General features: G+C 45.7%; 2 protein-coding genes across 7 annotated transcripts in view; one reads left to right on the top strand and one right to left on the bottom strand.

Annotated features, from left to right (window-relative positions):
- LOC126940470 (peptidyl-prolyl cis-trans isomerase NIMA-interacting 4-like) overlaps positions 1–27,064 on the bottom strand; it is a 1,058,238-nt gene that overhangs the window by 147,420 nt on the left and 883,754 nt on the right. The window lies entirely within an intron of this gene.
- ATP7B (ATPase copper transporting beta) overlaps positions 1–27,064 on the top strand; it is a 207,371-nt gene that overhangs the window by 45,017 nt on the left and 135,290 nt on the right. For all 6 annotated transcript variants that reach the window (XR_007720750.1, XR_007720749.1, XM_050766257.1 and 3 more), the window contains 11 exons: positions 1,459–1,622; positions 4,676–4,837; positions 7,834–7,910; positions 9,417–9,591; positions 11,190–11,423; positions 12,126–12,217; positions 19,285–19,412; positions 19,523–19,677; positions 19,888–20,022; positions 23,254–23,448; positions 25,429–25,611. Coding sequence is in view for 4 of the 6 variants with exons in the window: in XM_050766257.1 (XP_050622214.1) it covers positions 1,459–1,622; positions 4,676–4,837; positions 7,834–7,910; positions 9,417–9,591; positions 11,190–11,423; positions 12,126–12,217; positions 19,285–19,412; positions 19,523–19,677; positions 19,888–20,022; positions 23,254–23,448; positions 25,429–25,611 (1,700 nt within the window). In the remaining 2 variants the exon portion in view is untranslated. The remainder of the gene's footprint in view (positions 1–1,458; positions 1,623–4,675; positions 4,838–7,833; positions 7,911–9,416; positions 9,592–11,189; positions 11,424–12,125; positions 12,218–19,284; positions 19,413–19,522; positions 19,678–19,887; positions 20,023–23,253; positions 23,449–25,428; positions 25,612–27,064) is intronic.

Here is a 27,064-nt window from a genome sequence, read left to right as displayed (position 1 = left end):
CCTCCAGAATGCATTTCCAATACTTTTAAACTTGAAAGTACAACAAAATTCTGTCCCATTTGTTTGGAAAATTTAACCATGACTCTACCTTGCCACCAGAATCACTTTCTCTTTTCTTACCCCAGTGATGTATCTTTTTACTTGAACTCCCTGGCCCTTAGAATCAACCCTGAATTCAGATGATATGTTTTTCCAGCCTCTTGTTCACTATGCATTATAGCTTCCTGCAGCTCTAGAGTGACTGTTAGCAGATAGAGGTGTTAATAGGAGATCATTTGTTATCCATGGTCTGACTGCTTATAAAATTAGCCTATAATCTCCTGTAGCCTATGTTTCTGTTCCTGTTTTGAATCCTCATTTTTATCCCGTGTGGCATCCTTTCTGAAGCACTTCATTCCTTTCATTTATTTGCATGAGGCTTTTTTCCCCATGTTAAACTAACACAATAGTGTTAGCAAGATTGTGGGATTTCTTTTTCATACCTGAAAGTCATTAGAAACTATAAAATAGTAAGGAAAACCACTTTTGAAAATTCTTTATTTTTTCCTTGTATGAAAGTGTCTGGAGGAAAAAAAAAAAAAAGATATCCTTTCTGTAACAGCAGTCAATAACTGCAGACCACACTACTTACTCCATTGGTGTCTTCTAAAGCCTGAGTGAGAATGTGTCCATATGCTGGCAGCATGAGCATCACCTTGGGGCTGGATGGACCTGCAGAACTCAAACCTCCTCCTAGACCGACTAGTCAGAAGCTCTATTTTAACAGGGTCCTTGGGTGATTCATATGTCCATTAAAGTTTGAGAAGCATTGTTCTTCTAGAATAGTGGCTGTCAAACTTCCCTCTACATTAGGATCACCTGGGGAACTTTTCTTAAAAAAATGACGCCTTGGGAGGCCGAGGTGGGCAGATCACGAGGTCAGGAGTTCAAGACCAGCCTGACCAACATGGTGAAACCCCATCTCTACTAAAAATACAAAAATTAGCCAGGCATGGTGGCACATGCCTGTAATCCCAACTACTCAGAAGGCTGAGGCAGGAGAATTGCTTGAACCCTGGAGGTAGAGGTTGCAGTGAACTGAGATCATGCCAGTGCACTCCAGCCTGGGTGACAGAATAAGACTCCATCTCAAAAAAAAAAAAAAGAAAGAAATAAAGATGCCTGCCACCTACCCTGAGAGACTCTGATTAGGTTGGTCTGGGTTAGAGACCAGACATCGTGATTGTTAAAGGCTCTCCAAGCAATCCTCATGTGCAGCCGTGTTTGAAAACTGCTGTTCTAGAGGATTCTGGGAAGATGCGTTTCTTTGTTCGGTTATGTTTACTTTGTTGGTTATGTGTCACCCTGGAGGTCCTGCGTCACCCTGGAGGTCCTGCCCACCCAGAGTGTTACAGGTTATGTGTCACCCTGGAGGTCCTGCCCACCCAGAGTGTTACAGCCGTGACCTGATGGTTCCAGGTGTTCTCTCCGTGTTGGTTGCCTTGATGGCAGGAAAGGCAGAGGTCAAATATGACCCGGAGATCATTCAGCCGCTCGAGATAGCTCAGTTGATCCAGGACCTGGGCTTTGAGGCAGCAGTCATGGAGGACTCCGCAGGCTCCGATGGCAACATTGAGCTGACAGTAAGTACGGTGGGTGCGTTTTGGGGTTACAGGCTTCTTCTGACAATTTGCATTTTGGACAGCATCCATCTTTGTGATTAGTAAATTTCCCCATCTTGGACATGTCTGGTTTGTTGTTGTTGGGTATTTTGTTTGTTTCACCTTCCTTTGAAGCCGACAACAATGACTTGTTCATTTTGAGAAAGGTCAGTTACGTTAAAGAGTCATGGGGAGGATCCCACTGAGAGTATTAGGGGTGTTAGGAGGAAGAGATGATGAGCTGCAGGAGTATAGAAGAAAGAGGAATTAAAGACGATGGACTGCCCTGAGCTGGGTGGTTAGGGGGAGTTGAACATGAACACAGTCCTTCAAGCCTAAAAAGAAACTAGCATGCCTGCAACTATCTCAAGGCAGTAGAGGGAAGTCCATGTGGTAGCAAGTGCTGTTCTAAGAGAAAAGGACTTATGATAGGTGCATGGGTGTCTAGAGGGCCAAAGTGCTCCACAACACTCAGTCTGAGGGGAATGTTCCAGGTGGTGATTGTTGCCAGTGTTTTGGGTGGGGAGGTATTGTTTCCCATCTGTCTACATGCCAACACATTATCAAAAACAATGGGTGTATCTGATGCGTAGAACATGCTATGTTTGAAAGCACTTCTGTACTTTTTGTATAGCTCTTTTTGTGTAAGCAGAGGGAGACTTAGAATAACTCACAGAGAATTGAACGATGCTGCTTTACCCAGGTCATCAGAGGGTTTCTACTTCCTTGTGTGTTTTGTCAGTCATTAGTGGTAACTGGATGTTTGAGGGGAAAGCATTGAGGACACAGAGGCCCGTGAGCTCCTGAGCAGCCGTGTTCTTTGTGGAGCAAACCCTTTGCTCTGGTAGGGCCTCTGTGTGTCTGGAGGGCACAGCTAATACTTGCTACGTCACAGCTTTGGTCAGCCCCACAAGAAGTGCCCAACAAGAGGGGCAGGGTCTCTGCTGCAAACCTCGGGATCTGCATGGGGACATCTCTGCCTGCTCAGACTTCTATGTGGAAAATCTAAAGCAAGAGGATTATTGGAAAAGGTGTACATTTCTTTTTTTTTTTTTTTTTTTTTTTTTTTTGAGATGCAGTCTGGCTCTGTCGCTCGGGCTGGAGTGCAGTGGCCAGATCTCAGCTCACTGCAAGCTCCGCCTCCCGGGTTTACGCCATTCTCCTGCCTCAGCCTCCCGAGTAGTTGGGACTGCAGGCGCCCGCCACCTCGCCCGGCTAGTTTTTTTTTTTTTTGTATTTTTTAGTAGAGACGGGGTTTCACTGTGTTCGCCAGGATGGTCTCGATCTCCTGACCTCGTGATCCGCCCGTCTCGGCCTCCCAAAGTGCTGGGATTACAGGCTTGAGCCACCGCGCCCGGCCATAAGGTGTACATTTCTTTTAAACAGTTTTTTTTTTTTATTGCAGTGTTCTTTTTTAAAAAAAACCATGCTGTATTAATAGTTACATTGTCATCACATATTCACATTTTATGTGAACTTCTGTATTTAACTGGTCTTCTAGGAAATGCTGACCACTGATCCTCAGAAGAGTGAATTGTCTATTTACTTCATATTTGCCTAATATATATCCCAGGAATAGCACGTCACACTTAAGACTTCCGTTTCCCATGTCAGGACGCACAGCATGGTATGGCACAAGCAGTGTAGGCTTTAAAAACTGCGTTTGAGTTTTGGCCCTGTCGCTGCAGGGATACTTCTGAACCTGGTCTGAGAAGACTCGCCTCATGCTGCAGATGGCAGTGGCTCAGAGCAGATTCTGGAGCCAGCCCATCTGGGGATGTGCTTCAGCTCTACCCGTCACTGGTTGTGCGACTTTGGACAAGTTCCTAAACCTCTCAGTACTGCAGTTTTGAGACCTACCTCTTAGGTTTGGTGTGAGCAGCACAAGGCCTAGGACAGCACCAGTCACTTTGCAAGTGCACAATAAATGCTACTTATTATTACTGTTGTTATAAAAACAAGCAGAGAGCAGAGAAGTACCATAGAAATATTTGGAGACTTGATTTTTAAAATTCTGTTGGCAGTCACCTGCCAACAGGTAAACTCCTAAGTTTGCCTGGTGGTCCTTGCATTCCCATTTTTACCTTGGGTCTTGGGCCAAGTTGAATGTATTCTGATTACAGATGAGCTCCCCTCTTCCTCCTCCCTAATTCCAGATGGGACCCTTGGCTCTTTATTCTGGGATCACCGATGTGAATTTCAGCATGCAGCTCCAATCACGTCATTCCATTGCTCATTACCCCTCAGTGACTTCACATCAGGTGCTAGCTTAGCAGCACTTCAGCTGGCTGCTCAAAAGCCTTCAGGCTGTGGACCCAGCCAGCCCTGCAGCCTTCCTTCCTCTCCCTTGGGCATCCTGTGCCCAGATAAGCCTGGCTTTTGATGTTTGCCTGAACACCTCATGCTATCCTGCCTTTTGTCTTTTTCGAGCTTCTCCTTCTGGTAGCATCCTTCCCTTCACCTGTCAACACCCTGTTTGTACCTTGGGACCACCTTTGATTACATCTCCTGCATCAGCCACTTTTCTCCTATTAATAAGAGGTATTAACATCATCACCCTTGGAGCCAGCAGAGCTCTAAAATAGGGAGGATGCTAGCAGCAGCTGCAGACCGCATGCCAGCAACACTTGGGATTACCGAGAGTATTTCAGGAGTGCAGCGAGTTTCACAGAAGTTCACTTCCCCATACAGGCATTAGTATCCCGGCTTTGCAGTGAGGTAACAGACAGTGGAGAGGGGCTTATAAAAACCCATCCGTATCAGAGCCGGAAGTCAAGCCTTGGTCTGTTGCCATCTGCTTCGTGGTTGGCTGTCTTCTGTACCTGTTTTGGGAAAGAGCTACTGTTTAGTCCCTGAAGCCGCTGGAGGAACGTTGAGAATCTCACACGCGGGGTTTGGAGGTGTAGTCCAGGGTCTCGAGAGCAGTGCTGAGGAGGGAAAGGCTCATGGCTGCCTGTTACCCAGACTCCCCAGACTGTCTTTCACAGGCCACCTTGATCCTGGGTCTGTGGGATTCTTGCCATCCTTTGTTGCAGATCACAGGGATGACCTGCGCGTCCTGTGTCCACAACATAGAGTCCAAACTCACGAGGACGAATGGCATCACTTATGCCTCCGTTGCCCTTGCCACCAGCAAAGCCCTTGTTAAGTTTGACCCGGAAATTATCGGTCCACGGGATATTATCAAAATTATTGAGGTAAGTCATTCATTAAAAAATTGTACTCACCTTTTTAAAAACAGTAATATATAGTCAGTGAAGAGAAATGAGAAAATATAGCTGAGAAAAAATGAAAATAACCTAAAATTCTTTGACTTTTCCCATGGAAATAAGCTCAGTCATTTTAAAATAAGCTGAAGGTAAGTAAATAGTAAATAATCTGAGAGAGGGTATCAGTGAATGGGTAAGAGAAAGATGAGGAAAAGACATTATTATTATTGTTTTAATTTTAAGTATTCCCTAAGAAACATCAATATTGTCAAGATACTCTGTACATAGGGTTAAAGTGCCTAATTGTAATTTTTAAATGTGATCTGTGCCCAAACCAAGTATCTGTAGAGCAAAGGAATGTTGGCCTTGGGAAAAATGATACCACATTTTGCCACTATGCCAGGCCAGTCGGCCAGTCTTGTGGTGGAGAGCTTGGCCGCTTCTGCTTTGGAAAATCAGTGAGAATTTTCATGCATGCCCTGCCTCTTACTCCCTTCCCAGTTTGTCCATAGACATGCCATTTCCTTTTTACAGTTTATACAATACTAGACTATAAGAGAATGAGCATCAGTGGTGATCTGAATGGGTTAAGGCCGTCAAAACTGAACAAGACTAAATTGTAACAGCTAGTAAGGATAAATTAAGTTTAGTGGGAACTACATGTTATAAAATTGCCTATGAAATGAAACCTATTATAGCAGGATTAATGTAGTATCCTGAATTTTCTCTTCTCTGTGTGTGTGTGTGTGTGTGTTTACAGAGAGATGCTGTCTGTTATATGGCCTGGGAGAGGTTTTTTTCTTTTTTGAGACAGTCTCCCACTGTTGTCCAGGCTGGAGTGCAGTGGCATGATTTCGGCTCACTGCAACCTCTGCCTCCCAGGTTCAAGCAATTCTCCTACCTCAGCCTCCCAAGTAGCCGGGACTACAGGCATGTGCCGTCATGCCTGGCTAATTTTTGTATTTTTACTAGAGATGGGGTTTCACCAGGTTGGCCAGGCTGGTCTCAAACTCCTGACCTCAGGTGATCTGCCCGTCTTAGTCTCCCAAAGTTCTGGGATTACAGGCGTGAGCCACTGCACCTGGCCTGGGAGAGTTTTTGTTTTGTTTTGGTTTTTTTTTTTTTTTTTTTTTTTTTTTTTTTTTTTGAGACAAAGTCTTGCTCTTGTCCCCCAGGCTGGAGTGCGATGGCGTGATCTTGCCTCGCTGCAACCTTCGCCTCCCGGGTTCAAGTGATTCTCCTGCCTCGGTCCCCCAGGTAGCTGGGATTACAGGTGCCTGCCACCATGCCCGGCTAATTTTTGTATTTTTAGTAGAGACGGGGTTTCACCATGTTTTCCAGGCTGGTCTAGAACTCCTGACGTCAGGTAATTCACCAGCCTTGGCCTCCCAAAGTGGTGGGATTACAGGTGTGAGCCACTGTGCCCAGCCCCGGGAGTGCTTTTTGACGTGGAAATGATCTTGCTGCTGATGGTCCAGGGCTCCACCCTTGAAGGCAGACAACACAGCTTTTTTATCAGCTGAGGAAAGATGCTCAGAGAGGTTAAGTAACTTTACTCACAGTATCCAGCTCACGGACAACAGAACTGGTGCTCAAACCCAGGTCTTGTGCTTTCGAGCTTAGTGGCCTTTGTGAGTCTAGTACACCACAAATCTTAAAGAACAGTAGTGATATGACATCGATGAGGCTCAGACATCAGACTGATGCAGTCAACAGCAAGGAGAGTCCAACGTGGTGCCTTTGAACATGGCTTTGTCACCATTTCTGATTTTTTTCTTTTCTTTCTTTTTTTTTTTTTTTTTTTTGAGATAGAGTTTTGCTCTTGTTGCTCAGGCTGGAGTGCAGTGGCATGGTCTCAGCTCACTGCAAGCTCTGCCTCCCAGGTTCAAGTGATTCTCCTGTCTCAGCCTCCCAAGTAGCTGGGATTACAGGTATGCACCACCACGCCCAGCTAATTTTTGTATTTTTAGTAGAGACGGGGTTTCGCCATGTTTGTCAGGCTGGTCTCAAACTCCTGACCTCAGGTGATCCACCTGCTTTGGCCTCCCAAAATGCTGGGATTACAAGTATGAGCCACCGCGCCTGGCCAACCCTTTCTGATTTCTGATATCTCGCTTGCTTCTACCCTACCCAACCTGGTAAGTGTAGTGCGGCATCCATGCTGACCTTATTTGGGGAATATTGCTAATGTCTGTTCTCCATTCTTGCATCTCTGGGCCATTTTTTCCCTAATATGATTAGGCTGGTATTAGTTGTAAAAGGATTTGTCTTTAGAGAGTCTCAGCTGCTCTTTCTCCCACCCCAACTTTTAATTTTTGTGTAAAAGTCGCAGCACCAGAGTTCTGGGGCCCTTCTCTTAATTGTGCTGCCAGACAAGAGCATTCCTGGCACTTTTTCCTGTGTGTTATTCATAAAGAGTATCAGAGATATAGTGGTCAGATGAATGTGGTAACAAAGCGCTTGAGTTAAACTGTGAGCAAAGCACAAGATTGCGGTGTAGACTCTGTTGGGGCACAGCGGAAGCTGTGCTTCCAGTTGCTGAAGAAGCCAAGTTCTGCCACAGTGGCAAGAAGCCTGGGCTGGAAGCTGGAGGCTGGAGCTCTGGGTCCAGCTCTTCTGAGAAGGCTGGGGTTTTGGGCAAGGTATTTATCCTCTCCAACCTTCTGTTTCCTCATACATGGAATGAAGGTTTCTGGCCATTAGGTATTTGGGATTCCTTCGCTCAGAAATGCTGAGTATAAATTATAAGTCAGCACTGCTCAGCTTTGGGGTTGGGGGAAGCTGTCTTCCCAGAAGTGCTAAACTTCTGCACAGGGTTTGTAGGGCTATTGGGTAAAGAAGTTGTGAGCAGAAAGCCCAAAGTCTTCTGAGGCACTTTTAGATTAACTTTCTAATTTCCAAAGCTGAAAAGTGCTTTCTACCAATGCATGTTTTAACCAAGTACCTTCCTCCTTTTCCCCCACCCCTCTCTTTTTAATGACAAGGAAATTGGCTTTCATGCTTCCCTGGCCCAGAGAATCCCCAACGCTCATCACTTGGACCACAAGATGGAAATAAAGCAGTAGGTAGAACACAAAATATAAACTCTAGCTCTCATCTAAGTGCCGTCTTCTACCTGGGCCCAACTCTGCCTGCTGGTCCTGTCTTCCCATGGTGCCTTCCTCCTGGATTAGCTGCCTTTACCCTTGTAATATGAACCCTCTAAAACAGTGCTGTCCGAAAGAAGTTCTGGAATGATGGCAGTGTTCTGTGTCTGCACTGCCCGGTGTGATAGCCGCTAGTCACATGGAGCTAGTGAGCACTTCAAATGCAGCTAGTGTGACTGTGGAAATTAATTTTTAATTTTTAAGGAATTTCAATTTAGCTACCTTTGGCTAACAGATTGGACAGCACTTAAGTTGGGAGGGAGGGAGAGAGTGTAGATTTTTTTCCTTTGGTATTGTTTTCAGACTTTATTTGCATGGGTTCTAGAACTAGAATTTGAGGACAGGCATAATGGCTGAGTGGAAAGAAAATGGCCCAGGAGCGGAAGACCTGAGATCATTCATTGTTTCAGATGGCCACTTACTCATTCAGCACCATAAAGGCTGCTGTTGTGTTCAGGGCAATGTGCTAGGTGCAGGGATAAATATCTTCCCTGTCTTGGAGGGGCCCATAGTCTGGCTGAGAAAGAGTGAGTGAGCAATGAAATCAGTGGCGCTGGCAGATTCTGGAAGGTCTAGGAAAACTCCAAGCAGGGGACATAAGATCTGAGCCTCAAAGAATGAGTGGAAGTTTGCTTGACTGGACAAATTGGTCGGGGGTACCCTCGGGGACTGCTGTGGCTTGGTTCAGTAGGCATGCCCGGGGCACAGGAGGAGCTGACAGGAGAGGCATCTGGACAGCCAGTTGGTGGTCTGGTTCTTGAGTAGCAGTCCAACAGCCTAAGACTTCAGCCTCACAGGCCGGTGGTTTTCATGTCATGTTTTAGGTGCATTTGAGGTTCCACAACCACTCAGTTGGAATTTCATGGATGCTGCAGCTAACATGAGACCACAGCTGTTGGCCATGACCCCCGATTCCAAACTATGGTGTTCATTGAGACAGCCAGTGGTCACTGTTCTCATGGACTCTATTTTAAATAATTGTTTAAAAATTGAATATATAAGTTTATATCAATAAAAGACTGCTTTTATCTGTTTTTTCTTTGGGGGTCTGTATAAGATTGCACTTTGAAAAGAGAGCTAAGGCAACCAAAGGCCGAGGATGGTAGTCTTCTTTGGGGCTAGATTCTCAGCTTTGGGGCCTCAGTTGCCTCACCCATAAATTGAAGGTAACCACGGTGTATGAAGGCAGGGGCTGGGCCTCAACATCTCTGGAACCTCCTTGTAGTGATGTTTAGACCTCTAGATGCTCCCTCAGATGGCCAGTGTCAGAAAGAGAGGGTCTTACTTTCATTTTAACCCTTGGTCTGTTCCAGGCATGTGACAAAGGCAGGTCTTAAACTGAGTCCTCAGGAGGGGAGTGGCTTGTAACCCAGGTGACAAGCAGTGTCTGATATATCTGTGTTGCTGCATTTGTTTTCCAGGTGGAAGAAGTCTTTCCTGTGCAGCCTGGTGTTTGGCATCCCTGTCATGGCTTTAATGATCTATATGCTGATACCCAGCAACCAGCCCCACCAGTCTATGGTCCTGGACCGCAACATCATTCCAGGACTGTCCATTCTAAATCTCATCTTCTTTATCTTGTGCACCTTTGTCCAGGTATGTATTAGAAAGGTGGGCAGACCTCTCCCCTCCATGTTGTGTGTGGCCCTCAGATGTTCTGCCTGCTAAGCACAAACATAGCCCTTTAGCTTGGTTTAAATGGCACTTTATTGCAGCTTTCATGCCCCACCCAGGCAGTTGCTGCTTTTTTTCTCTCTCATGACTAGTAGGTGGGGCTTGGGGACCCTCCAATGTGGGGGACTACTAAGGGCCTGGTTTCACTGTCAATTTCAGTTGATTTCAAGTGATCAGAACTGTCCTTGGAATAGCAACCTCCTTGCTGCAAGGTGTGGTGAACTCTGTCTCCAATTTGCATATTGTTTAGGTTAATTTACATTTGTTATTGGAAGCAACAACTGGATCACCCTTGAGCCCATGCTGCTCTTGAGTGTCTATCTTAAAAGGTGGAGATATGGTCCTTAATCTTTGAGGAGGTTATAATTTAAAGAGAAAGACATGAAACATCTGCTTTGGTGGTGATATTAAGGAACTAGCTGTGTGTCTGGTGGGAAGTGTGCCTCTATGCATATATTTTGGAATATAAAACTAAATCCCTGTCCTAATATTGGAATGTTCAGGGGCTATTTGGGGGCAAGCATTGGTAGGCTGGATTTTTTTTTTTTTCAAGAGAATCTCACCCTGTCACCCAGGCTGGAGTTCAGTGATATGATCATTGCTCACTGTAGTCTTGAACTTCTGGGCTCAAGCAATCCTCCCACCTCAGCCTCCTGAGTAGCTAGGACCACAGGCGCCTGCCACCATGCCTGGCTAGACAGGATCTTGCTATGTGCCCAGGTTGGTCTCAAACTCCTGGCCTCCAGCAGTCCTCCAGCCTCAGTCTCCCAAAGCACTGAGATGACGGGTGTGAGCCACTGCCCCCCACCTGAATTTGTGGTTTTCTATATTTTGTTTGATTATAAGTGTAATGTACACTATTATTAACAAGTCAAACCATACTGAAGTATAAGAAGAAAAGGGGAAGATGTCCTTTCACTAATCACATTCTGCCTCCCGCCCAATCTCATTCCCCAGTGTTGCTATGGTAATATTAATAGTTGGGCATTTGGGCATGAATCTCTCCAAATCTTTATATTGAGAAAATGCACACTTGTGTGTATGTGTATGTGTATGTTCATGTAATACAGATACAGACTTTTTTAACTGAAATGGGATCATATGAGATAGACTGATGTGCAACTGGCTTTTTCACTTAACCATGTATTAGACATCTTTTATGCCAGTGGCTTATAGATAGAGCCCATTCTCTTTAGGGAGTGGAATGCCTTGTACTGTGTACACTATAAATGAGTCGTGATTTTTTCCCCCCAATGTTTCACCATTCTCTTATTAGCAGACATTTGTGTTGTATGCACTGGGCTTTCAGGGTCTCACATGCTCTTGGTCATCCATTCCTGTGGACAGTAGTCCTCTGAATGGGAAAGTATATTTCATAAACGCACATCACAGAGGAAGAAGTAATGTCAAGACTGTGCACAAAGCTAGAGGCTTTGCCATCCCAAGGGCACTCAGCCCTGTGTCGCTCCTTGAACTCTCCTCCCTACGTGCTGGCAGCCTTCACTGTCCTTGTCTTTCAGGTCCTCGGCGGGTGGTACTTCTACGTTCAGGCCTACAAATCTCTGAGACACAGGTCAGCCAACATGGACGTGCTCATCGTCCTGGCCACGAGCATTGCTTACGTCTATTCTCTGGTCATCCTGGTGGTTGCTGTGGCTGAGAAGGCGGAGAGGAGCCCTGTGACATTCTTCGACACGCCCCCCATGCTCTTCGTGTTCATTGCCCTGGGGCGGTGGCTAGAACACTTGGCAAAGGTAACAGCAGCTTCGGGTTCAGAAAAGAGCTGCCGCTTCAGTAAACAAATCTCACTTCTTCTGAACACCATGTTTAGAATTACTAATTATACACAGTATAGAGACATACTTAAAGAAATAAGAAACCTCCATATAATTAAGGTGCTCTAGTCACTAATCTCCAGATTGGTTACTACTTCTGAAATCCCAGCTAATCTGGTTAATTATTAAAACCATCGTTCAGGTGTATTGTGTAAACTAAAGAACCCTGACCTTCAGGTCAGAGCCTACATTGTCTCTTAGTGCACAACTGAGTATATAGTTGGTCTAGAAATCCCTACATCCTCCTCAAGGTCATGCCATTTTTAACACCCTCCATTGTCCCCAACACTGAAACGTATCTTATAAGAGAATGGAACTCAGGCCCTAAAAGAAATTAGATTGAACCGCAAAAAAAATGGTCAGTGGGAAGACTGTTTGTTTCCAGGCTGAAATGTAATTCCCAGACCTTGGTGGCACGGGCACTGTACATCAGTGTGGAAGTGACACGCGTGGCCATGGGTGGTGGATGGCAAGTAATGCCCACCTGCAGAATCTTTTATCGTGCTGTAAGACTGTTTCTCTCACACCAGCTGTCTCTAACACCACGCTTGTGACTCTCAGGCTGGGTTTGGACAGGTCTGCTTTCAATAGCTCTCATTTCACATTCTGGTTATTTCCTAGAGCAAAACCTCAGAAGCCCTGGCCAAACTCATGTCTCTCCAAGCCACAGAAGCCACCGTTGTGACCCTTGGTGAGGACAATTTAATCGTCAGGTGGGTTATGTTATCAAACGTCTTTGGGGTTGGTATCTATCAACCTGTATGAGCTGCGTCAGATGCCCATGTTGTATTGACATTGCAGTAGACCTTGTCAGTGTGGGCAGAGACACAGTAAGATCCCCCCTCTCAATCCAGTTACAAAAGCAAGGCATTGAACTATAAAACAAGATTTGTAGGCGGTGTGTGTGTGTCAAATGGCACATGGGAGGTGTAGATGATTAGTATTCCAGGAATTAAGAAGAGGAAGGCTAGTGGTGGTCAAGGGAAACTTCACAGAGAACATAGAGTATGAACTAGGCCTTCCTAGTAAGATACAGATTCAGACAGGCGGAGGGATAAGGACTTCAACTTGCTAAAGAATAAAAATTGAAGGAGAAATTTATCGTCCTCATAAGGTTGCCTGATATTAAAAATAATAATTATTATTATTCCTGGAAACTCTTGTTGCATTTATTATTTGCTAGACTCTATTCTAATCTGTTTGTATTTAATCTAACCAAAGATGGAAACTTTCTGAGGAAGGTACTATTAATACTCTTAATTTACAGATAAGGAAACTGAGGTTCAGAGAGGCTAAGCAACTGGCCCAAGGTCGCACAGGTATTCATTAATGGAATTGAGATGTAACCCAGGCTGGTGGATCCAGAGTCCATTTTCTTAACCTTTATACACACTAACTCTTAATGCATATTTAATAATATGGAAATTTTTGCTAATTAAGGCTTCTTGGGGTTAGCTTCTTTTTTATATTCTAGGCGATGGTTATTTCAGCCCTCCTTCATATTCCTAAAATCTCTCCCTGGTCCCACCACATTTTCTGTTAGCCTGTGGTCTCGCTTCGGACTGCTGGAAGGAGAAGCGTTCAGATGGAAACCCTCCAGTTCCCTGTCCCTCAGCCTACACAGCTAGCGTCCTCCGTGGCACCTCCCACTCCTGCCCCGTTGGTGGGAGAGGTGTCTCCTCCTATGCCTCTACCAGGGAATCTGTCTCTGTTGGTTTTCTCAGTGGTTTTTGGTGTCTCTGATTCTTATCCTCCGACGTCATGCAGACTCTAACCACTCCCATTGTCAGAGGCATGGTGCCTTGCCCCTCCCCTGCATGCCCTTGTCCATGTATCACACTGTTGCTGGAGCCCGCCTGCCCTAGCTGTGTCCTGGAGCCCTGGGTGTGAAGGCTGAGACAGACCCCTTGCTTCCCCATGGGGTCTGCAGGGCTGGTGCACCTGGCCCTGGGCGCGCCCTAGGTGAGTAGAGGAACTGACTGGGGCCACACGGATGCATGAGTGTTCATGAGGCACAGGCTGGCTGCCGCGCGGTGGCACTGGTTTTGTTCTGGATGCTGGCTTTTAAATGATCATTGCAGTTGTAGGAATGGCAACTGAGATTTGAGTCCTTCTGGTGTTCCAGGCTCACTCCCCAGCACTTGCCACAGATCGTCTAGTTCCACTCTATAGCTGTTCCATGAGGCAGCACTGTCATCATTGCAGCTTTCCTCAGGAAGAGCCAAGTGCAGTGAGGTGGAGTAATATCCCCAGAGTCCATGGCAGGCAGGCAACAGAGCTGGGATTGGTCCCCTGGAGGCACCGAGCCCCCTCAGCCACTCTGCTGTGCTGCCCCCATACAGGACCCTGTGTGACAGCACCTGGCATGCTGGGCTCTGGTGTGCCATGGGTCTGCAGCAGTCACATGCCTGGGCTGCTTTTTTTCTCTCTTATAAATTAATTGCATGGAAGTTTCTGAGAAGTGAAAACATTTAGACGGGGAGCCAGGCCGCTGGCAGCTGTGTTGGTTTTGACTCACGTTTCCTGTGACTCGCCTTGCTAGGGTCTTCGGTACAGTTTGAGGCGCCTCTGATGGCACTGACTGCAGTTGCTTGGAACTATTCCAGGGATCTGAACAGGAGGAGAAGGCATCTGCCGGCCGAAGTGCCCACAGAGTGCGTGCAGCACCTGTCATAACTCAGTTCTTTTCCAAGAATGCCGATTCATGTTTTTGGCTGTGGACACATGGCCTGACTACTACCATGCAACATGATAGGACATTATTAAGCTGGGGCCAGAAGACCAGAGTTCAGTCTGCTTTTGGCTCACAGTTTGGGTGTGGTCATTCCTACTTGCCTCCTGACAGCACACCACGGGCCCACCCCTCTGTCCCAGGCCAAGGCTGCACCCACTGCTGCCTGGATTGCCACAGTCTAGGCCTTTCCTGAGTTCAACCATTCTGTGCTTTGAGGTGCACTGGGCACTGGTCTCCCAGTGACTTTGCCTCCCACAGGACCCTCCCGCATCTGGGCCTCTGCCTGTGCTTTTGGTTCATGGCACCATCTGAAGGCCCCCAGAGTTTCTCGCATAACTGCCTTCTTTCATTGAGGCTTGGGCCTCTTCCTCTGACTATCCCTTTGCTGGGGACACTTGTGCTTTCTCTTTACTCCAAGTCTTGGGTGCTGGCAGCGTTTCCAGGTGCTATCCATCTGGCACACTGTAGTTTCTTTCCTTGCTGCTGCTGTTGCTTAGTCTCCATGGGCTTTCAACTCTCCTTATCCCTTGTGAATGGTCCTTGCGGTTCTGGTGGTGATGCCTCTGTCTTTGTGTGTGACACACCGTCACTGGGACGTCTGACTCTCCCATGTCTTTGGTTAACAGCTGTAGAAAATTCATTCTTAAACCTACATCTAGATCCCAGAGACAACCTGCCAGTGGGAACATTTCTCTTGGGTGGCTGGTAAAGTCTCAGACTCGGCCTGTCTGTATTTTTCTTCACCTTCCCCCACTTTTTCCCCAAAAATAGTCCCCTTCCTTGGTGCCTGTCTGTCTCAGGGAAAGGCACCCTCATGCCAGCTCCCAGTGTGTCCTCTACAATGCCTCCCTGCCCTCATTCACACATCTGCACTCCATTCTCATGGTTCTAGCGCCTCCGTCTGTAGGGGCGTCATCTACTGGCATCATGCTGGTCCAGGCCACCGTGACCTTGCCCTTAAAGCACCGCAGCTGTCTCCTTATACTGCTTGCAGTCAGGTATCCATCCAGTATTTTTCCACATTCAAACCAGTGATCTTTCTGAAAGCACAAATTGATCGTATGACTCTGTATTGGAAAATCCTTCAACGGCTGCCTGCTGTCCTTAGGATCAACACCACCTTCCTAACGTGGCAGTGAGGCCCGGCGTCTGCCTGCATGCCTGTTGAGCCAAGCCTGTCTTGCCATCCCCTGCCTTGTGCTCCAGCTGCCCTGCACCACTGGCAGGTCCCAGGAAGGGGCTGCCTCTCTCTGCAGACCTCTGCACACATCCTTCCTTCCCCTTGAACTCCCTTCTTCCTCATCCTTTGCCTGGCTCCTTGCCTTCAGGGCTCAGCATGGAAGTTGCATCCTCCAGAAGCCTTTCCTGATTCCCCAGGCCTGACTCAGCTGTGGCTCCTCAGTGCTCTCAGAGCACTCTGTGCCTCAGCCGCCCTGGGATGTAAACACGGCAGGTGCTGAGATACTCACTAGTGGAATGTAACTGCTGTCAGATGTTAAAGAAACATTGCACACATGGGTGTGCTTGATATTAAAAGGCTTGCACATCCCCATCCCCAATCTCCCACGTTGAAATTGTGTTTTTTGTTTTTTGTGTTTAATAATTGATGGGGAAACAAATTACATATCATATGTAGACCAGTGACCATAATGCTGTAAGTTTTTTCTTTGTTTTCTTAACTTGTGTTTAATGAGGAAGAGGAGTAGAAGAGAGGAGACAAGTGAAGTAAACAGATTGCTGTCAGAAACTCTTAAAGATGAAGAAGTGCTGTGAAACAAACCACTGTCTTTTAATTAAGAGGGCTCCTATCCCTCAGTACTTGGAGAGGAATAGTAGATTCTGAAGAATAAATGCTATTGAGATTCACCAGAAGGAGCCACATTAACTCCCATAAAGGACTATTCTTCTTAAGCTGCCTAAGTTAGAAATATGTGGTTAATTTAGATCAAAGGAGAAATTCAAAGTTAGATTTAAGAGATTAGCATTACTAAAGATTTCTTAGACACCCAATTGTACATTTGTGCCACTTTTAAGTCTCCTTACAGAAGTGGACATTTTAAAACTTAGTGATTAGGTTCTGCTGGAGGAGGGTCTGACCTTTAGTTCTTAGGGTCTTTCATTTCTGAATTGAATGCAGGGAGCTCCTCCTCCTGACTTGGGCTTCTCAGGCCATGTGGAGACCTCTGTGGGATGATAAATCCTCCAGTTTGTACAGAGGAGGCCTCAAGGGCATTGTTGAGCCTGGACTTCTCCATCCCTAGAGGACTTTAAAAATAAGCATAGAATATTCTTGGGTTGTCGAGATCCTTCCCTTCTCCTGGCTCACTCAGCCACCAAACAGATTAACACAGGTATACTCCCAGCACTAAAGACTTCAGTCTTTGAAAGTCTCCTTTTCAGTGCTCCATTTATTTTGATTGCCATGATTGAACTTACTGTGTGTGTCTTAATTGTCCATCTGTGTGTCTGCTTTTAGTTATGAGGCTATAAACCTCCTGAGGGGAAGGCTGTACTGTGTCCTGTTTGTAACCCCAGGCTACTCTGGTGCCTGGTACACAAGAGGCCAATCAATATGAAAATGTCAATTAAGAGATAATAAAAATCACCAGCATTCACTGGGCACTTACTGTGTACGGGTGCCATACTAAGCATCTCACATAATCCTGGGAAGTAGCCAGACTAGCCTTGAATCCTCATAGCACAGAGACTGTTCCTGAACAGTTTTTACAAAGGAAAATATTGGTGCAAATATTTAACATACCTACCTGCATATGGTAGTTACTAAGTTTTATATATTTGCACGTAGCAACATTTTAATAAGTGGGCATGTATGTTCAATTTTGTGCCTTTCTAAGACATCTTCAGGTTTTGCTCAAATAGGGGTAATAAGACTCACCTTGTATGTTTCTGGGAAGATTCAGTATGATAAAACATGTAAAAATCTAGCACAGTTCCTAGCACACAGTAAATGTCTATTTCTCCTTCTCAAGTAAATGAGATGACTTTTGTCCCTGTGGTAGTTTAAATGTAGTCGTCATAGAATGAAAGGAAAGTGTAAAATAACCTCAGGGCCCTGCTTGCTTTCCATGTACGCTCTTCTGGCTTGTTCACCATTTGCTCATGAGCCAGTGTTACCTCTACAATTAATTCTATTAGGCCCATGCCATGCTTTTAGTGAGCTGCTGCTGAAGCTGGCCCTGGGTCATGGGTGCCCTCCCTCTGGCTTTGTCTCTGTTCCTGCCGTCTTCTCCTCTCTCGCCCACAGAATCTCTGTCTCTGCAGGGTGTGTCCCACCAGCGCACAGTGTGTACAAGACACAATCCCCACTTTAATCCACCCTCCCTTCTAGTGCTCTGTTTTTCTGTTCCTTCACAGCAAGCCTTCTTTAAAAACGGGACTTTTGCTGTTGTCTTTGCCTTCTCACCCCATGCTCTCTTAGCCCATTCTAGTTGAGCCTCTGCCCTTACCAGTTTCTGAACTTGGTTTGGCCACAGCCATCAAATAATTTCTGTATATCCTAATCCAGCATTGCTTGTGTTCAGTCCTCATTTCAGTCTCTCACAAGTATTTCCCCCTTGTCTGTTTGATTTTTTTTCTTTTTTCAATGTGTAACTCACATTCACTGCAGCACACAAACCCTATGTGTAGAGTGTGATGAATTTTATGTATATTTGCCCCTGTGGAACTACTTGTGCAGCGTTTGGTGCTGTTGGATGGGTGCTCCCTCCTCCTCCGCCTCCTCCTCCTCATTCCCATTCTCATTTTCCTCCTGTGTCACTGACTGGTCCTTCAGCTTCTGCTCAGCCTTCCGATGGTGGAGTGTCTCAGGGATGAATTCTAGGACCCCTTCTCTGTTTCTCCGTTCACTCCTAGGGACGCTCATGTGATTTCATGGCTTTAAATGCCATCAACATGTGACAGCTCTCAGGTTTGTTCTCTACCTCTGACCTCTTCTTTCCACTTCAGACTCTTATTTTCAGCTCCCTAGTTGATATTTCTACGTGGAAGTCAAATAGGCATCTCAAACCCGACATGTCAAAATGAACCATTTCTCTCCATCTCTTCCCCTTCTCTTCCCTCACCCTCCCTTAGCTGCTTCTCCATAATCATCTCCATCTCATTAAATGGTTTCTGTATCCACCCAGTTGCTCAAAAATGAAAATTTGGAGCTCATCTTTGATTCCTTTCTTTACCCTCACATTTAGTGCTTTTTCACATCTTGTTGACACATGATCTAAGAATATGCTGTGTATTTCTTCTCCCTTGCTCTGTCGTCCAGGTTATTTCCATCTTCTGCTTGGGCTACTGCAACAGCCTGACTGTCCCCCTTACTCCTGTGATCACCCCTACAGCCCATTCTCATGCACCAGCCAAAGAGATCACTTAAATGTGAATCAGATCGTGTCACTTTCCTGCTAAAGCCTTACATTGAAAACCCATGCTCTGCTTCAGGAGACCCGGCATGATCTGGACTCTGCCTGCTTCTCTGACCTCAACTTGCACGTCACTTACTTCCTGCCAGCCATGCTTGCTTTCTTGCTGTTTCTCAGACGTACCCTTCCTGCCTGCCTTAAACCTTTGTGTCAGTTGTTTTCTCTCCATGAACTTCCTTTCCCTGTGTGTTGGACCTTCTTGGCATGCAGGTCTCAGCTTAAACGTTACCTTCCCAGAGAAGCCCTTCCAGTCTCCTCCTCCCTCTGCCACTCTAAGAAGCCCTCCAGTCACGTTATCCTGGTTTATTTTCATCACAGCACTTATTAATATTTAATACCTGATTCTATCTTGCTTGTTGTCCATTTCCACCACAGAACTTGTCTTCATGAGATGGTAGGGCCTTTGCTGTGCCATTCACAGCTGTGTCACCAGTGCCTAGAACAATGCCTGGCATTCAGCAGCTGCACGATAAATATCTGTAAATGAGCAGATCAAATGAATACTGTTGCTCAGTATAAGCAAGCGTAGTATAACTAGTGTGACAACTGGCCTAGAACCTGACCTGGTGACCGAATGAGTGGCCATATGAGTGATGAGTGGCGTCTGTTGCAGGGAGGAGCAAGTCCCCATGGAGCTGGTGCAGCGGGGCGATATCGTCAAGGTGGTCCCTGGGGGAAAGTTCCCAGTGGACGGGAAAGTCCTGGAAGGCAATACCATGGCTGATGAGTCCCTCATCACAGGTGAGGCGGCTTGTTTTATGTTCCCTCAGGCAGGTATCATAGCAGCTTTCAGGTCACATGAGTGCTGGATGGGGCTGAGCAAATGACGGTTGTCTCTTTCCTACTTCTAGGAGAAGCCATGCCAGTCACTAAGAAACCCGGAAGCACTGTAATTGCGGGGTCTATAAATGCACATGGCTCTGTGCTCATTAAAGCCACCCATGTAGGCAATGACACCACTTTGGCTCAGATTGTGAAACTGGTGGAAGAGGCTCAGATGTCAAAGGTAATGAAGACATTTTTAAAACGAACTTCATCTTTCTCATTTTAGAAATTATGTCAAGAGTTCTGGGAAATCAGACAGTTTTATTGAGTAGAGATTGATTAGTAAATGTGGTTAAATGAGGGAGATTATCCCAGTCCTTATCAATGCTTGTGGTGGTTTATTTCTTCATAGGTTGTAATTTCCCACGGTCTTGGTGTTTTCTTTTCATAGGCCCCCATTCAGCAACTGGCTGACCGGTTTAGTGGATATTTTGTCCCACTTATCATCATCATGTCAACTTTGACGTTGGTGGTATGGATTGTAATCGGTTTTATCGATTTTGGTGTTGTTCAGAAGTACTTTCCTGTAAGTTGAATGCCTTGGGCTGTATGGTGGTTGTGTTTTAAATAATCTACTGACACTGATCCTATTCTTTCATCTCTTAGATTCACTGGGCTTTAATTATTCATTGCATTTTATTTGCTTGCTTCTCTTATTGACAGCAAAATTTAAGCCAGAGCGGGATAAACAGTCACTCTCCTTCTGCAGGTTTCTATTAAAGTTCTCCTTTGCATTCTACTTAGATGATTTTCACAGACACCAATTGGTGCTCAGTTGTAATGCTTGAAGCATTTACAATATGTATTATTGGTCCCTTTTGAGTTTATGAGGCATACGTCATAGAAAATAGCTCACTTTAAATGTCAATGGCATGATAATATTATTTAACACATTTTAAGAAGAATATGTTTTGATGTATATATTTACCAGTACCATCTTTGACCTCCCAGCTTCCCAAGTAATGTGAATAGCTTTTTATGTTTTCTTATTTATTTATTTATTTATTTATTCATTTGAGATGGAGTCTCCCTCTGTTGCCCAGGCTGGAGTGCAGTGGATTAATCTTGGCTCACTGCAACCTCCGCCTCCCAGGTTCAAGCAATTCTCCTGTCTCAGCCTCCCGAGTATCTGGGACTGCAGGTGCACGCCACCACGCCCAGCTAATTTTTGTATTTTTAGTAGAGATGGGGTTTCACCATGTTAGTCAGGCTGGTCTCGAACTTCTGACCTCAGGTGGTCTGCCTGTCTCGGCCTCCTAAAGTGCTGGGATTTCAGGCATGAGCCACTGCACCCAGACGTGAATAGCCTTTTATAGTAAATGTTTTCTAAACATTGTATGTTTAGGCAATGGCATATACATTTTTTAGTTTAAAAAAGTGGTTGAAGAACACTATCTTAGGAAATATGGTTTTATTAAACCTCAGAAAAAGAAAGGAAAATACAGGCCACCCCTCAAAAAACGTATTTTCTTGAGGAATAAAATCTATATTACATCTGTGATTCTCAGTTGGGAGCTATGACATTTTTGGTTTTTGTGACTGAGGAGATGCTGCTAAACATCCTACAAGGCACATCACAGGCCCCTACGACAAAGAATTATCTGGCCCCAAATGTCAGTAGCACTGAGGTTGAAACCTTGATAATGTACTTAAAAAACTAATGGCACACTTAGAACAGTATTTGGTACTGTTAACGGCACAATGAGCAGAACAATGAGTGGTAACATCACCATGAGTGGAACAATGTTTTTACCTTATCTTATTCCTAGTCCAGTCTAATGCTTGTTATACCACAGAGCCATAGAATAAGAAACCAAACTGGGTGTGGCGAAGCACCTGTAGACTCAGCTACTCGGGAGGCTAAGGCAGAGGATCCTTTGAGTCCAGGAGTTTGAGGCTGTAGTGTGCTGTGACGGTGCCTGTGAATAGCCACTGCACTCCAGCCTGGGTAACACAGCAAAAAGTACAAATATGGAATGGATAATTTTTTTCTTTTAAAAACAATTCTGCACATAATTAAAAGTATATCAAATATTCTCAGGACACATGTCATTTACTAGGATGTCATTTTCTCCCTCAAATTTTCCATCTTAAATTGAAAAATGTTCAAGTTAAACACTTTCTGACATCTAAGGAAACTCAGTGCTCTTAAAAGTAACTTACAGATATATTGGTAGAATGTGCCAGTGGCTATCCATGGTACCTGACCGCCTACAATTTCGGCTTTTTCGGGAGAGCAGTGCCTTGGCATGTGGCCATGGGAAGACTCAGTCCTAAACAAGTTGGAATCTGTGGCTTTCTGCTGTTCCATGCCTTTCCATCTTACTTTGGCTTCTTTTGTTTTTATCTGCAATATCAGGGAGGATGCTGGCAAACGAGGTACTGCATGTTCCTTTAAGATACTATCATCTCTCTGCTGTACGAAAGTCATTGTAGGGAAGGGCTCGTGGTAACTTCCAGAAGTCCCCCCAGTCCTGTCAGAATGCCAGGTGTGATTTTGACAAGAATTAGTGTGTTTTTAAAAAAGATTATATAATCTTTATCTCTAAAAATCTTAAACAATATATCCCTCTACCTAAATATAACTGTTTCTATGAAAATTAAAAGACCCCTTTAGTAATATATCTTATTTTAGAATCCTGCCTTTCAGAGTGAAATAATAAAATATAGATGGAAGCTAACGAGGTTGTGGTCCGTAGCCTTACCCTAGACAACTGTGCTTTTTACAATAAGTAAGCGAACATAGTATCTCTTGATTATACTCCACAGCCACCAGCCATTTTAAAAAATAAACCGAGATAATTCAAGCTCTCAGAATATAAATAATACCAAGTGTCTGGAAAGTAGACTCATATTTTGTTTGTTTTGGGTTACAAAGAAAAAATAGTGAAAAATGCAGAGAAGAAAGTAAAGATACCTCCAAATCATATCCCTAGAAGTAATTTTTTTGCACATTAGTGGATACCTTTCCAGTATTGTTGAAATGCTATATTCAGATATAGGCAGAGATTTTTGCATGAATAAATCCAGCACATGCCATTTTGTACTTGCTTTTTAATTTTGCAATGCTGCTGGTACCTTTCCATATCAGTAAATGTAGATATACATCATCATTCCAACAGTTGCCTCGTATCCTATTATATACACCACACCTACAATTTAATTAACCAATCTCCTATTGTTTCCATTTTTTGTCATTACAAAAGCAAAACACTGTGGTAAATATTCTTGCATCTTTTCTCATTTATATGATTATCACCTTAGAATAACATTTTTAAAGCTTTCCTAATGATGAAAAAAATAACAGTAATAGTTACTGTTTCTTAGATGCTGCTCCTATGCCCGGTGTTATGTACTGTGTATATGTATATGTTTATATGTGTATTGCCTCATTCAATCCTTACCACAATTTATGAGCTATGCATTATCATCTCCATTTTGTGTATGAGGAAACCAGGATCTGGGTCTGTGTGGTCCATCTCCAGAGTCTGCTTTCCCCTGTCAAGGGCTTTTATTTGACTCTGCTCCTGTAATGCCTCTTTGAGGGAAACCTGTAGGATGAAGTTGGATAGCTGGGATGTGGAGAGCAGTAATGTGTTCTCTATGATGGCAGAGCAGTGCAGAATACCATCTGTTTCCTAACCCCAAGTTAGTCACGCTGTGCCCAGTGCCCCCCTGAAATGCCCTTATGTCATTAGAGTTCCGGGAGCTTCCTTATTGAACTCTCAACCTGCCTCTGACTCTGTCCTGTTTTCAGAACCCCAACAAGCACATCTCCCAGACAGAGGTGATCATCCGGTTTGCATTCCAGACGTCCATCACGGTGCTGTGCATTGCCTGCCCCTGCTCCCTGGGGCTGGCCACGCCCACGGCCGTCATGGTGGGCACTGGGGTGGCCGCGCAGAATGGCATCCTCATCAAGGGAGGCAAGCCCCTGGAGATGGCGCACAAGGTCAGCCTGTACCACGGCTTTCCCCATCTTGAGAGATGAAAGTAGTATCTGTTTACTATTTCACATTGAGAGAAAAGCCTGAGAGCCACTCAAGACAGCAGTGTTAATTACATAGAATAGTAAGTCAAGTATAACTAGGAATAACGACAGTAGCAACAGAATAGCCACCAGTCATATAATGCAACACTATCAACATTACTTGATTTAATTGCATTAACAACTCTGTGTGGTAGGTGCTTATCATTCCCATTTTACAGATGAGGAAACTGCAGCAGGAAGAGATTAGGTTACTCGCCCAAAGGCCTGCAGCTAAACAGAGGCAGAGCTGGGATTCACACCCAGGTAGCCAGGCTCCAGGACAAAACCCCACCGTGACATCTGTGGGATTAGTGATAGGTCCTGTGACCCCGGGGAGTAAAGAGTGAGTGACGGTGTTTGTGAAGTGTCTTCCTTTTGCCTAACTTACCTCTGGCCTTTCACACTTGCACCTATTTAATCAGCATTTGCTGGGCACTCACTGCATGTGGGCCCCACACTGGGTTCTGGCAATGGTCGTGGTTTCCAGCTGCCAAGGAGCCCACCAGGTTAGGGGGAAAGACAGTGAAAAAGTAAACAGCAAAGCTGAGTGAGTATTACGAGATACTGAGTATTGACCGGTGGTGCTTGATGCCCTGGGGACACTTGAACAGGGACCAATCCTAGACTTGGGGTGCTGGACTCAGGGACGAGGGTGCTGCAGGTGGTTAGGGAAGCGAATGCGAATGTTCATCTGAGACCTTACTGTTGAGTGAGAGCTAGACAACGGAGCTGGGGAAGAGTGTTCCAACATGGGGACAGCAGGTGGACAGGACCTGTGGAGGTAGAACTTCCCCTCCCCGCAGTATCCCCAGCATCTAGCCTGAGACATCGAGTGCATTCAGAAGTTATCTGTTGAATGAGCAAATGAGGAACTGGAAGAAAATCACTGGGAGAGAGGAACTGGAGATGAGACTGTTGAGGGAGGGGCCAGAATCCAAAGGCTGAAGATTTAGTAAAGGGTTCTGAACGTTACCCTAGAAGCCGCGTGGGGATGGCATACCCACGTGATGTGACCGGATCGTGTGTTGGGAAGATCATTCTGGCTGCATAGTGAAGGATGCACTGAAAGCTGGCAAGAATCTCTGGAGGAAGATGAGTTAAGTGTGTTGAAGGAAGGCCACCACTCAGCATCAGAAACAAAAAGCTGAATTATTGTTTGCACAATTGTAAGGGAGAACCCTGCATAGAACCCTGCTGTGGGACATGGTCTGAGAAGAACAACCTGCTGGCCTTAAATGGGTTCGAATTATACACTTCAGGGATTACTGGACTTTCAGAAGCAGGGCTTAGGGCTCGGCTGGCCCTGGTCATGGAAGTGCAGGTACCTGTAGCTGCTGCCCATATCTGAGCCCAGAGGTGTGGGAACTCTGCAGACTGCCATTGACCAAGTGTAACCAACTTAAAACTGGCTCCGGGGGTTTGCTTGTCATTATGGCCATAGAATAGTCCTTTCCTTTCTTGAACTCAGAGTGTGAGGACTCTATTCCCAGTAGCTTTTGCACTTAGGCAGGCAAGAGGAAGCTGTGGTTGGGCTCGGCATATGGCAGTGGACAGGGAGGCAGGTGTCCCTCAGGGTCCTGACTCCTGACCTGACGTGAGGAAGTCTGTGGATGGTGTCACTATTGGGGGGACAGTGCTGTGCCATCTCCTGTACAGCCAAGGTTTCTGGCTTTGCCTGGTCAAGGTCAAGCCTCAGTGTGGCTGGTTTGACTGGATACGTAGGGAAACAGTTTCTTTGCAGTGGGAGTTGTTGAACCCTGAGATTGAACGACAGAGGATCATGTTAGGAAGCTGTCTTGTTTCCTATCTGAGGCAGGTTGGGTGAGGTTCTGCATCAGAACTATGACTATGGAAGCTCCTCCATCTGTATTGTGGTCACTGAGTTGTGGTTGTTTTTGGCAGATAAAGACTGTGATGTTTGACAAGACTGGCACCATTACCCATGGGGTCCCCAGGGTCATGCGAGTGCTCCTACTGGGGGATGTGGCCACCCTGCCCCTCAGGAAGGTTCTGGCTGTGGTGGGGACTGCGGAGGCCAGCAGCGAACACCCCTTGGGCGTGGCAGTCACCAAATACTGTAAAGAGGTACGTGGACCTGGGCATGGCCCTGACCTCCCCACCAGTGCTCCTTTACTCCTCACCATATCCTTCTCTCCTAGCTGCCCTTGAGCAGGCCTTCTCTGTGTGGTCTGGAAAAGCACTTAGAAGGCCCCTCTGCAGCAGGTGGGGATAGGGCTCACAGTCACCCTTGCCACAGTTTCAGGTTATCACAAAGGGAGTTCAGTGTCACAGGCATTTACTGAACATCACCAGGCACCAGGCTCAGGAGAACAACAGGAGTGGGATGTGAAGTCTACCCTTTGGAAGCTCACAGCCTTGGGGAGTACGGGCAGTCTGGAAACTCAGTGCTTTGACAGTGCTTAGTGCAAGGGGACACAAACATGAAATGGGAGTATTGGGGTGGGAGGGAGAAATCTACTCCCCTGGGAGCATCTGGGACAGAGAGGAACCAGCTGAGGTGAGCCAGAGCGCCCGGAAGGTTCTTGGCACTTCATAGAGAAGCATTGCCCTCTTTTGGTCTCTCCACATGAAATGTTCTGTTTTGTTTTCTCTTAATTTCAGTCTGAATATAGGGGCAGCAGAACGTGTCACACAGAATATTGCCCTGACAATTTTTAAACAGCCTGAGCAATACTGTTAGCAGTAAATGTAGAAAGGTGATATTGTTGCCTTGAAAAACAGTTGACAACTCTTTGTGGTCAGAGGCTCTTCCAGAAACCTCATTTCTAGTTTTTCCTTCATGTAGGGTCAGACAGCCCACTGTTTAACACCTCTCCCTTCTGACATTTCAGGGAGAATCTCGCTCACCCTCAGTCATCCTTCATTTGTTGTATGGTCTGGAAAACCGCTTCGAAGGCTCCTCTGCAGCAAGTGGAGATAAGGGACTCACAGTCAGCCCTTGCCACAGTTCTAGGTTATCATAAAGGGAGGTCGGTGTCACAGGCATTTGCTGAACCTCACCAGGCACCAGACTCAGGAGAACAACAGGAGTGGAATGTGAACTCTGCCCTTCAGGAGCTCACAGCCTGGGGGAGGACAGGCAGTCTAGAAACCCCAGGCATTCCTTTCCCCTGCCACCTTGTCCCCTCCTCCTCCAGGGTCTGATAATACAGGCAATTATCTCTTGATAGCCTCGAAGAGCTTTGTTAACACTACTTATTCCATTGTTTTTATGAAATTATTTGCAACATAAAATTCACTTCTCCCTCTCTTTGGCACCTGCACTCCTCTTTAATTTGAGGTGTTTGATATGAATTGCCTTTTTCCTTTCCATTCAGTAACCTGTTCACTGTCATGAGGCACCCACCCAGGGAAACATTTTAGGCTGTTTAGTCTCATTCAACTTTACAGCTATAGTATCTTTACCAAAGGGGGAGAAATAATTACTAGTCACTATCTTAACCTTTCCCATCCATTCCACCTCCCTTTCCTCCTTTCTCTCAGTTCCTGCTTTCCACTGTTCTCTTGCCACCTTCAC

This window comes from Macaca thibetana, chromosome 17 (assembly GCF_024542745.1).
Source record: "Macaca thibetana thibetana isolate TM-01 chromosome 17, ASM2454274v1, whole genome shotgun sequence".
Taxonomy (NCBI): domain Eukaryota; kingdom Metazoa; phylum Chordata; class Mammalia; order Primates; family Cercopithecidae; genus Macaca; species Macaca thibetana.
This window is presented reverse-complemented; position numbering and strand designations above follow the sequence as displayed.